Source organism: Felis catus, chromosome C1 (genome assembly GCF_018350175.1).
Source record: "Felis catus isolate Fca126 chromosome C1, F.catus_Fca126_mat1.0, whole genome shotgun sequence".
Classification (NCBI taxonomy): Eukaryota; Metazoa; Chordata; class Mammalia; order Carnivora; family Felidae; genus Felis; species Felis catus.
In genome coordinates, this window is record NC_058375.1 from 217,195,086 (window position 1) to 217,207,492 (window position 12,407).

The window sequence follows — 12,407 nt, forward strand, 5'->3', positions numbered from 1 at the left end:
TATGTTGTTGGATTCAGTTTAGAGGAGACTTTTTGTAAAGTAATTCATAGCAGAAGAGGAGATGGAATTTTTATGGTAAAATGAATCCCGTAGGCTGGGCCTGAGGCCAGACCACCAGGCATCTTCCTGTCATTTCCTCCTGCGCCCACAGGAATCCAGAGCCTCGACCAGGAGGAAGCAATGGCCCTGCGTGATTCCACCCAGGAGAACAGAGGAGCTTAAAAGAGGGGAAAGCACAAGACAGGCATGATGGAATGAGACTTCCTGGAATCGTAGAAATGGCGCTCTGACCATGAGGATGAAGACCCGCTCATAAAGGGGCTGCTCCTTAATCCCCACCCCAGGTCTTTGCAGAAACCTGTCATCTCTCAGACCCGGCCTCCGGGCTGGCCTGGGACAGGGAGGGGTGTTTGTTGGGCCTTTACTTTGATACTGAACCAGGCGGGTCTACGGCCATACCACCCTGAGCGCGCCCGATCTCATCTGAGACTGAACCAGGCTGTGCACCAACCCCCCGCCCCCCCCCCGCCCCCCACAAAAGCCCAAGGAAGAAACTCCATAATAACAGGCAGATAATATAGCAAATGGTTAAGTGCACAGATTTTGGTTCGACATATTTGATTGCTGTTTTGGCTCTGCTCTTGACAGTCGTGTGTCCTTGAGCAGGGTGCTCAGTTTCTCTGAGCTGTAGTCCCTACGTCTGAGAAATGGGGGAAGTCGGAGAGCCTAACTTACTGGGATGCTGTGAAGATTGCATGGCATAATGCGTCTGTCTGACAAAGTGCTTGTTAAGGGATGGTTTGTGTTTTCTTCTGAAATCCAAGTGCTGGTGGGAGACAATGCCATGTCCACTCTGTTGAGGAGCAAGGTTTTTAAAGGGAAGAGACAGAAAAACTGGGGCCTTTGCAATTTGGAGAAGCCTAGCAATTTGCCAATAGAGCTCAAAATGACTGTGTAAAAAGCTCCCATCAGTTTCCATTATATTAGATGATAAGTCTTCCTCTGCTCAGCCCTGAGAAACTGCCTTCTGGGCCCCATGCCACTGAAGAAAGCTCTCTGCTGAGATTCTGGAAGGAGAGACCTCATAGGAATATCTACACCCGTGCCAGGAAATAATCCAAAGCGCTTAGATGAGGCTTGGAGAGTTTGGTGATATACGGGGTTCATTTTACCAGAATGAATCCAAAGCCCTCTTACGAAGAGTGGTTATATTAAATAAAACCAACTTTTTGAAAATACAGGAGCAGCAGTTTGGGAACGGGAAGGGGGGAGGAGAGTTTGGACAGGCTTTGCAGCCCTGTGGAGGAGGTTTCCCATGGGTGTTTGCATCTGAGCACTGGGGAGACCATGGGCTGGGGAGACAGTCATTGGTTTGGGTGTGGTTTTTCAAGCCATGAGACGGTGCCCAAGGAGGGCCAGTAGAGAGAAATGGGCCATGGGCCTGGGGTAGAAACTCAAGGAGACACAGAAGGCACAGGAGGAGGAGATACAGAAAAAGGTGTTGGTGGGGTATGAGGAGGCCAGGGCTATGGAAGCCAAGGGAAGAGAGAGTTTTACAAAATGGTGGAATGTAGCCATCTTGAACATGGCATAAAGGGAGAGCAAGGGGACTAAAGTGTGTGTTGGCAAAATGGATGTCAAAGAAGAACTTTTTGAGAGCAGTTTCTGCAGAATTGGAAGGCAGCAAACAGACGAAGGCGGGTTGAGGAGTAAGTGGGGATGGTGAGAATAGACCGGTCTTTTGAGAAGCTTGATGGAGAATAAAGTGGGTGGCAGGGGGTGACTGGGATGTAGGTGGTGCATGTGGGAGCTGCCCAAAGGCTGGTGGAAGGAGGACTGATCCCAGGGCCCCAGTGAAGCTGGAGACTGCCACTCTGTGGGGAAGAGGCGTGCTTGTGTGGTCTGAGCCCATCCCCAGCAGCCTAGTTGCCATGGTGATGGCAGTGCCGTCCGCCTGTTCTGAGGCAGATGATATTGCTACCTGCGTGTCCCGAAATGGCAGGGACACCTGAACTTAATTAGCCTGTTTGGATAACAAATGTTGTTCCTGGGCCGCATCCAGAGTGACATCCTCGCTGATGGTGAGGTGTCGTCCCATTAGGAGCGGATGAAAATGAAAGGCAAGTCCGTTCAATCAGCACTCCCTTGCACTCGGGCCACCCCTGTTCCAGTTCAGAGGCCTGTCCATTATGCACGAGACCCTGGCGCTCATCCATCACGCCAGCCAACATCCCCACGGTCACCTGGCAACCTCCGCAGCCACCGCCTCTACGGCCGGTCCCGCCAGCCCCCACACAACTGTGTTATTGTGGGCAATTTCAAATCAGTGCTTAGCATCCGCACAGCAATTTCCATTTGCTTTTCTGCAGTCAGTTCCACAAAGCCACACGGCCGCCAGCTCCAACAAAGCAAGAGATTCCCTCATGGAGGCCTCTTGCGACGTCGGGAAGGCCGCTAGATGAAGTAACGAAGGCTAATGGTGCAGAAAATGCAGCCGCAGCCTGTCTTGCCTCATTCTTAACGCCTTCACCGCGTCCACAGACACCCGACTGGCTGTGTTGGGCCGCAGACGGTGGAGATGATGGCTGTGCTCCCAGGAGGAGGAGAGGGGAAGGGGGCTCGGCCCAGGCGTCCGCCTGGCTGGGGGTTTGTGAAGGTGGCAGGGCTGGGCATACTTGGAGCTGGGCCATTCCTGAGAGTCTAGAGGAGAAAGGGCTTCTCGGGGTGTTGGGGATGACGGAAAGGGACAGGGGTGTGGGAATTCTGGAGCAGGGCACTTTGGGCTCTAAGGCCAGAGGGCCCCACGGGCAGTTTTCAGGATGTGATCTGGAGCGGCCGGGGGTAGGGGAGGTGTGGCAGGTGGATGCGGGTGTAGCTGCATGGTGGGGGGTGGGGGGAGCGGGCAGCATGGCTGGCACTCCGTGGCGTCCCAGCTGGGAGCACCATCCAGACGGGGAGCAGGGCTTTCGGACACAACTTCTTCTGGGTCCCAGCGCTATCCCCAACCTGCTGTGGCTCTCTTGGAGCCTTTGTCCTCTGGTGCCAAACAGGGCAAGGCTGCCTCCTTCCTAGGGTGGCCGGGAGCTTCCCCGACAGAGGCGTCGTGCCCCTGGGAACCTCTTCTTCTTGTGCACGGCGGTCGTATGTGTTAGGCCTGGGGATCGCGGCCTGCCTGGACTTCTTCCTTGCTTTGCTGCTGACGACGGGGTGATCCTCATGTATTTTACGACCTTGGGAGGCCTTACCCTAAAGGCTGAGGCGTCTAGCGGGGGAGCAAGTCACCGTGGGCGAGATTCTGGGATCCCTCGGGTCCAAGAAGCAGCTGTTGTTTGTGCTGTAGCTGAGGGTGGTGGACAAGGCAGCCTCCTGCTTTCTTTGTGGGTGGACTTGCCTCTCCGAGCCTCAGTGCCTTTGGAACTGTGGAGCGTTTGGGACAGAGGCTGGACCACGGTGGAAGGAAGGCTGCTGGGTTTCCCTGGCGTGGCCGAGTGACCGATGAGACCGAGGAGAAGCTGGCTGTGATGCCTCCCGGGTTCCTGTCCCCTGTGGATGCAGCTGCTGCCCTTAGCTTTCAGTGGTCACCTTCAGAAGCTAGGCGGCCAATGCTCGAGGCAGCTCCGGGCCCTGGTGGCCGAGGGACTTGAGAGCGCAAGTCAGGGGCCGGGTGTGGGGGAGAGAGAGCACAGCTGGACCAGCCTTGGCCCCAGATTTCCAGGAAGACAGTGGAGGCAGCACGAGGGGCAGGCCCAGGACGTGGGGGGACACACATTCCCACGTACGTCTGGGGGATCACACAGCGATTCCCCCTCACCCCTGCGGTCTCCTGCTGGGTGGGGTGTGCAGGCCCCCCGCGGCTCTGTCTGGGCCTGGGATGGCCCGGGCCACCCGGCCAGCCATGGGGACATTCTGCCTCTTGTCCGTCAGGTGTCCCGGGAGTTATCTGAGGGCCTGGTCCATTTTCTCCAGTGCAGTTAATTCCCCGGACAGACGGCAGACTCTTCTAATGCAGAGCTGGACAGAATTAAGGTCTGATTTATCCGTCGCAAAGACTCTGCTACCAAAGGTCTTCATTTCCCACCGGAATCAAACCAGTCCGCGGCTGTGTTTGTGGGAACCGGAGGTCGTGCTGTGTCCCTGGGAATCCGCGACAGTAGGGTCTGTTCAGGAGAGAGGTCTGGAGACGGGCTTCTGGTCTCTCCCCTCTGCCGCCCACGGGATGTGTCTGCTGAGCCCGTATTTCATTCCCCGCCATCAGCCCTTCCCCCAGTGCTCCTCTGGCTCGCTTACATGTGAGCATTTCACCGTCGCCCTGTTCCCCACAGACTCGGGTGTGCAGGTGAGCCGATGGCTGTAAGCGCTCAGAGCGGAGCCACAGCCCGAGGGGGTCATGGCCGAGAATGCAAGGGGCGCCTCATGAACCCGGAGGCTGTGCTCGCTGGAGCCCTGTAATTAAGTAGGCACGGAAGTGGATGCCCAGAGAGGTTAAGTTACTTGCTCACGGCCACACAGCCAGCTACGATGAATGGCGTGGTGAGCCCAGAGCCCATGTCTCCTAGTCTCCAGGCCGATGTCCAGCGGGAGCGTGAGAAGCCCTTGCTCTCTCAGGACAGAGTTTCTGATGACGTCGGGTGTGTGACACCTTGGGTCACACGCGCCCTGCGTGTGTCTTTAGATCTCTGATCTGGCCGGTAGTTGACTCCTGTCTCGACGCGATCGTAGGTGGGGACTTTCTTCACTGCGGCAGAGTGGCCAGCAGAGGGAGCTAGCTCCCAGATTCCGGTAAATCATGAATGAGTCCTCTTAAGAGTTTCTAAAATGACAGGGCAATCAAGGCTCATTTGGGGGAAGAAAAGATTGAGCTTTCATTCTTTTTCCAAATCAGCTCTACCTGCTAAAAATGATGTATAATGCATAAGGATCGAAAGTGATTAAAATCCTTATGAATTTAATCAGAAATTCGCGGTTAACCACTATTTGCTTTGTTGCAAATTGATGTCGAATAACAATCATGTGTATCTGCAAATTTTTTTTAACTTGTGGGAAATTTGCTGGTGATTTGTGGGGGGAAGTTCGGGGGAGGGGGGGCCATTTCAAGGAGAGAAAAGGAGGAAGGAAGCAGTTGAAAGCCGGCTCCCTGGAGGCCCCAAATGTAGGCACTTAGCAGTTCTATAGAAGGCCTTTGTTCACAAATTTCAGGCCCTTGCTATTTATTATTATGAACAATAGGAAATCCTAATAATAACTCCTCTGTGTGCCATTTGCTTTAACTGAGCAAAATTCTCTGAATTGTTTCTTACCTCTGCGTCACATGTTTGGGTCCAAAGCTCTCCCTCCCCCCTCTTTCCACACTCTCCTTCTTCTTCTTTTTTTCCCCCCCCAAATGATTCCTCATCAAAGCAGACCACTGAATTTTTTCAAATGCAGACATGTATAGGGCAGAGAGAGACTGCCCTTTCATTTCCTTCCTCCCGTAAAAAAGACCTTGAAAAATGCAGACAGTTCCTGGTAAGAGTCCCCTCGGAGGAAAGAAAAGGCCAAAGGAAGACATGCTCGAGAAGCCCTTACCATCCTTTCTGCGCTGGGAACTTTCTTGTAGAAGGTTTTTTCTGTGTCTCCGATCCAGACCACGGAGGGCTGGAGTTGCCGGGCCACCTGCAGGGGGAAACGTACATGCTTGTCTTTCTTGGTCCCCGGCCACGAACAGCAGGCCCCCCAAGACGGCTCTCACGGGGGAGCGGGGCCCGGAGGGGCTCCACTGCACGACCCTGGCCCTCCTGCACGACAGGGCGGGGCCCCCACCGCGGCCTCCTCTCCCACCTTACGGGCAGGACACCCTTGAGGTCTGTGCATTTGGCTCTAGGACCCGGAGCCTTGAATCAGTCTGGCTTGAAATAAAATGACAGTTTTCTGCTGCAACAAAATCAAGGGGTGTTTGGGTCTCAAGCTGTAATTACAGCCTGCTTGCAGCTCCCAGGTTTATTCAGACCTGCTCCTCGTGAGAAAAGCTGTTTCAGCACAAGGGGCCCCGGAATGCCTTTTGTTCTCCTTGGTGTGGCTGTGCCTTTGTGGCCCAGGTTCTGTCTGGGAAGTGGCTCTGAGCCCCTCCACGGTGGGCGGGGCTTCGTGACAGCGCCGGGACCGCGAATCACGGCCACACACCTAAGGATCTCTTCAAAGCGCCCCCATGACAGCAAAGTTCGGGGTTTTTTGCAACAACCTGTGCTTTGTGCAAAATTGCGACAGATAAAAGCCGGCCTCCAGCCGCAGCGAATGTAGTGTTATCTACTCCTATTTTTATATTTCTTCAAACCTCATTAAGGCAGCGGGCATGATTTTTAACCAAGACAGCCATCTAACAAATGATGGAAAAATCACTAGGCTCGCTGCGGCCGTTTCCCCAGTGTTACGTACCTAGTGAGGCAGATTATGCACGCTCTAAGACAAAAGCCGATGGAACTTGATCCTGGTGCCAGGGTGACACCTGGGCTGTGTGCAGTCACGGTCCCCACTTGCCAGCACCTTCAGGGGGGAAGCACGTCTTGCCAACCACTGTTCGGTACGCGTTAGTTTTTAGACCCAGAGCCACAGAGTTTAAGAACTGCAAATTGTAGCCCCAATTCCTAGGCGGGGCGGCGGGGTGTGATAACCGCAGCGAGTGCCAGCAGTTAGTGAGCAGCCGTGTGCCCGGCCAGGGCCACACGCGTCGCACACGGCAGGACGCTCACGGTCAGGGCCAACACTGACCCAGCACGTCCTCCGCTTGACACGTGGTTCACGCCACAGCCCTGCGAAGCAGGTGCCGCGATGCTCACCCAGGTTTGCAGACGGGGAAACCAAGGCTGAAAGGCGCTAGGTGAGCTGTCCAAGGTCACACAGCTCGAAAATGGCAGAAGCAGGATGTAAGACCAGGCTGCTGGCGGCAAAGTCTGCCAGGCTCTCGGGCCCCGTCGCCAGCTGTCGGTTCTCTGGGCTCCTTGCCGTAGGCCCCCCGACTTTACAACGTGGCCCGCCCCCTCCCTCGCTGCAGACCGAGGGTGGGCTCCAAGGAAGCATTGTTCTGCTGAGAGCTATTTTAAGTCCAAAGCTTCCCTGCTTCCAGCCCCTAAAGAAAATAAGAAAATGAGATCCTGGGTTTCCAGCGTCTTAGAAAAGACACACTTTATAATGACAAAGGCAAAATCTTATTCTTTTTCACTCCTTAAAAATCGTAGCTTTAGAACAGAAAGCCGTTGGAAGAACACCGCACAGAAGCCGTTGTCTCCCGTCTCGGGCTAATGGTGAGCTTGCCGAAGGAGCCGGCCTCTCCCCTCCTGTGTCCACTTGGCAAGCGACAGCCTTTCCAGTCTTTGCGTGTCTCCATTCCGCCGATCCACTCTTCTCAATGGCAATCGCAGATGTGAACACAAGCCCTTCCGGAGCCTTCTGCTTCTAACGAAGGAAGCTGCTCCAGCCATCTTGAAAGGCAGGAGTCTTGTTAGCTTGGGATAATTTGAGACCAACGGTCTCTGGTCGTACCATTCCATTCAATGCGAAAGTCTAACAACTGTTCCCGAACTTGTGTGCGTTCAGGGCTGGTGGGGAAATTCCAAGCTTCCTGTGTTTGTCACCCGCACCTGTGAAGGAATGGCTTTGCTGGGACCGTTCACCTGCTGCCGGGCACACGGGGCTGTGTGGGGGACCTTGGTGGTGACGTGGTTTCTGAGGGCTCGGTTCTTATCAAATGAAGCAGAAAATGTTTCCCCAGCGATTTCTCTGACAATAACAATACAAGGAATGATCACTTGCAAAGCGCCTTGATCTCATGACACCACTTCTCCTTCGCTCGCTGAGTGCGCACTGTGCCCTGCTCGTCCCAGCATCTCCCCTTTATATGTGAGGTCACTGGGGCAGAGAAGGGGTAATATGCCCCCCAGCACCGGAGAAATGTTGGAGTCAGTCTGCCCGGAGTCAGACCTGGGTCTGCCTTTATTAACCAGGCGTTAATGTCTGCCCTGTCTCCATGGGAGACAAGATGCCCGTTCCAAAGCATCTCACTACCCTTGACCTGTTTCCTCCTCTAGCCCCTTTTTATTCCAGCAGGGAGAACTCTAAAGCCGTCACTACCTTGTCCTCCTCAGTGGGGAGCTGGCCAGAGGACATCTGGTGGCCAGGCTCAGTTCTGGACAGATGAGAGAGGCATGGAATCCGGGACCCCCACGCGGACATGTCTCCCACCAGGGAGGATCGAAGGGATGAGACTTGTCTTGGGAGAAAAGAAGACTCAAGGGGGTAAGCTAGCTGTTTTCAAATAGTCAAAAGGCTCTCGTGGGCCAGAAAGACTGGCTTTATGTAGACTGAGAGCTGTTCTCACATTTCTTCATTCGTTAGTGCTTCCTGAGGATGTGCCAGGTGCTGTGCTCGGTGCTGGGGTCCCTGCCCTCAAGACCTGCCCAGGGGAAGGGAGGGCAGCTTGTGAGGGTGGCCCTAGGAAAATGGGGTGTCGGCGAGGGCCACCAATGACAGAAAGAGCGAGAAGTGGGTCAAGCAGGTGAGTAGGAATGGAGACTGCAGACAAAGTGTTAAAGCACACAGAGCTTCTAGTGGTCTCTAGAAGATCACAGAGCCTGAAGATGGGGATGCATCGGCCATGCCAGAGACGGGAGCCAGGGCACAGGGCTACGTGTGCCCTCGTGGGGCTGCTCGGGGCCACAAAGGAGTCACAAAGGCTGTGGCAGGGCTGCGGAGTTTGCTTTTATCCTGGAAGCTGTGGAGAGTCTGTAAGGGACTTTAATCAAGAACTTGGATCCTAGTTGCAGTATGGAAACATCCCTCTGGTGGGTGTGTGAAGCATGGCGTGCTGGGGGGCTGTTCCCGGGGAACTGGGAAGTTGGTTGGTGGGCATGTGGGAGTGGAGGGTGGGAGCTCACCAGTGGAGGGGGAGAGTGGGTGAGGCCCGGTGATGGCTGCGGGTGAAGAGCCTGATGGGGCAGGAGTGCTGCGTTGGGGACAGCAAAGGGCACAGAAGAGGGAGCTGTCGCCACCGCCCAGGGAGGTCAGTGGTGCAGGAAGGGAGTGGGCAACAGCGGCCAGGGCTGGTAATCTGGAGGTCACTGGTGGCCTTGGTGGGGCGTGGAGGGGAGAGAAGCCAGGTGACGGGGGCCGAGGGGTGAAAGGGTCAGAGGCTGAGGCAGGGAGCATTCTTTTAGAAGGATGGGGAGCCCGGAGCCCGGAGGTGGCGTGGGATGGGAGGGCGGCCAGCAGAGGACGACCTAGGAGGGAGAAGGGCTGTCCTCCTTCCCCAGGGAGCAGGAGGTAAGTATGGTTGCTGGCCCAGGCTGGGCATCTGTGACACGAGGGATGTTCACAGATACAAAGGGTGGACAGGCCAAGCTTTGAAAGCATGGAAATTCGTGGAGATTTGGCCCTTCCTTATTGTTACTGCCAAAGCAGTATTCATTAGCAAAGTTTTCAGGATACGTATTCAGACACATAAACAACACTCTTTGCCTCCTCTGTATGAGCGAATTGTCACGTATTTCCCGCCTTTGTAGACCATCTTCGACACCCATATTTGCCAAAATGAGATCGTTCCTCATACACCGTTTTGCATTCTGGTTTACCCCATATGAAATTTATTTCTCCAACATCATTTTAACATGATGTCCCATAATTTATTGATCTAACCTTCTGATTTTGAACATTTGGAAGGTTTCTGCCTTCTAACGAAATCAAACAGTGCTTCGATGAGCTTTGGGGGCCCATGACGAGGTCATTCCCTTAGAACGGGGCCAGACCCACAGCTGCTGGACCTCAGGGCTTACGTTATTCTTGTTTTCGCCGACGTTGGCAACCTGCCCTCCCAGAGGGTCTCTGCTTACACTCTCTTCAGCTGTGGATAAGCGAATCTGTTTTTCCACACTCCCTCCTTAGTGAGTATTAACAATAAAAAAACTCTTTGCCAATTTGTTAATGAAAAATGGTATCCTTTGCTCTTTTAATTTTCATTTAGCAATGATAAGCCTTCATTCAAATTACTCACAGAGAGTTTGAGGTCATGGGCAATTAGATGTAATTAATTCATAATTGAACTTTCCAGAAGTTGCACGGGCTAGTTGACTTCAGCTGCCAGTAGAGGGCCCTTCAGTCCCATCAAATATAACTACAGGTTTTCAGTTACATGTCAAGTCTGGAATCAAAACGAATTTCCACCATGTGCTTTTTCAAATTCTGGGAAGCTCTATCAAACAATTAAAGACTTCTTCCATGTGATTTTTATGGCTTTGATCTTTTTTAATCCCGAAAGAAACGCTATCAACATTCTCCATCAGAATTAGATTCTCTTGGGTCAGGATATAATGACTCCACGGTGAAAACTTGTTTGTGTTTGGCACACTTAAATTACTAATATGATTTGCCCAAATGACTCCTGGAAGCTTTGGAAGTTCTCTCCGAAAGTGTCCTATTTTGCTTGCCTTAGAGAAACTGATGAAAAGCCAGGTTACTTTTTTCAGTGGTTGAGTCTCAGTTTACCAAACTGAAAACACCCCGCGTCCATCCATCCATCCACCCATCCACCCATCCATCCATGCATCCCTCCCTCCATCCATCCATCAAACTACCCACCCCATACCTATTTGCCAAGCATCTGTGATATTCCAAGCTCAGTGGGGGGAGGCAGGAGGGACATGGTGGAGAGTGTATAGTTTCTGTGTCTGAATGAGAGTTGCTGGGCACAGGCAGGCAACCACCAGGGAGCTGTCACGCTGGGGAGGAGTGGAGAGTTGTGAGTTACTCAGGGAGAGGGGAGGCTCACGTTCCGAGACCGTGGTCACTTGGCTTCTGTTTAAACACTTAAAACGTGAAGGCGTTTCGTTCTGCATCTCCGCTATTTAAAAATAGTGTTTAAATTTTTGATTTCCTTGAATTACAGCCTTTTACGAGATGGCGGAAATTACTTCAAGTCCTCACTGGGTATGAGCTGGGCTAAACCGTAAGTTGATACTCAAAGGATGAGCCGAGGTGTACTAAAGAGTCAGGAGACCGGCTGGGCTGGCCCTGTATGAAAAGGAAGGGAAACTGAGGCAGAAGAGAGGACCAGGAGGAGCTGGGATACAGGCACGGTTGATAGACTGTGACAGGTGGGTGCCGTGGGGGGAGTCGGGTCAGTGCTGGCAACACCAACATGTGGATGCTCGGCCGATTATCAGGCTGTAGTCAAAGGGAAGGTGTCTGCATGGTGACAGGCGTCAGGCTTTCAAGCCTCCGGAATTCTGTCTGGACCCCCTTCTCCTCCTCAGCTCCTCCCAGCCACACCGGGGCCAACGGCTTCACGCCAGGCTGCACTGACCGAGCCAGCCTTGGGCAGCACAAGGGTTAATGCGTACGCGCAAGGCCATCTACAGTCTCCACTGACACGTGGCACGTTTTAGCCACATTCGAGGCCTTCCTTGCTTTACGTGTTTCCAAATTGGCTAACGATTCTTTAACGCCTGTGGGTGGACCCTGGTCAAGAGCAGACGGACCCTAGATTTACGGTGATTTACAGCCCACAGAATGCCTGCACGTCCCTTAGTGACAGACGACGCTTGGGGCATCCGCGGTCTGGGGCCCCCCCTTCCATGGGGATGTGGGGACGCTCTGGGGCATCTGCTCAACTTTGCTGTGAACTTAAAACTGCTCTGAAATACAAAGTTCACGCTGGGAAAAAAAAAAAGGTTGTGACGCGCACGTGGACTCCCTTCTCAGCCTAAACTGTGTCCACAACAAGTGTAAGGTGACCCATTCAGGATCAAGGTCACCAGCCCCTCCCTTCCTTCATTTTCATACCTGGTGCTCCACCGGAGCGCCTAGATTCTGCTTCTCTCTCCCACTCTCCTCCCCTGCCCTCTCCCCCTCCTCCCCTTCTCTCCCGTGAGCAACTCTGCGTTTTGGGGTCAGGTGTCATGTTTGCTTTATCCGCATTGAATTTCACCTTATGACGGTGACACTCCCACATTTATTACATTTATTCTATATCCGTGTGTTGGGGAAAAAAAAAATCATCCACGAATAGCAACTGTGTCTTTGTTTGCGTTATTCACCAGGAGGAATCTGAGCTTCCATGAGCTACAGAAACATAACTGGCTGGGGTCTCCGTGGCCCGACTCCTGGACCAGCTGTTTGTACCAGCACATCTGGGCGAGATCCCTTGGCAGGCGGCCACAGGCGGTTGGCTGTGAGCCCAACGAGGAGCTCCTGGCGAGTGGTGGCAAGGCACGAACAGCAACACGGCTTCTTCTTGTCCAGACATGCAGGCCGGCGTGGGCCACGTGGCCTGGACCGGATGCGGAGTGTGGGAGGCGGCCTCGCTCTGAGTCGGGCCCTCGCTGGAGGACAGGGAGGGCTCAAGGGCCACGGGGAAGAGAAGCCATCTCTCCCCAGACCCAGAG

The 12,407-nt window shown here is 53.7% G+C and overlaps 1 protein-coding gene across 2 annotated transcripts in view; it reads right to left on the reverse strand.

The window, feature by feature from the left end:
• The window catches only part of IQCA1 (IQ motif containing with AAA domain 1), a 155,054-nt gene that overhangs the window by 17,374 nt on the left and 125,273 nt on the right, over positions 1 to 12,407 (reverse strand). For both annotated transcript variants that reach the window (XM_045034667.1, XM_006935734.5), the window contains one exon: positions 5,566 to 5,652. In XM_045034667.1, the coding sequence (XP_044890602.1) occupies positions 5,566 to 5,652 (87 nt within the window). The remainder of the gene's footprint in view (positions 1 to 5,565; positions 5,653 to 12,407) is intronic.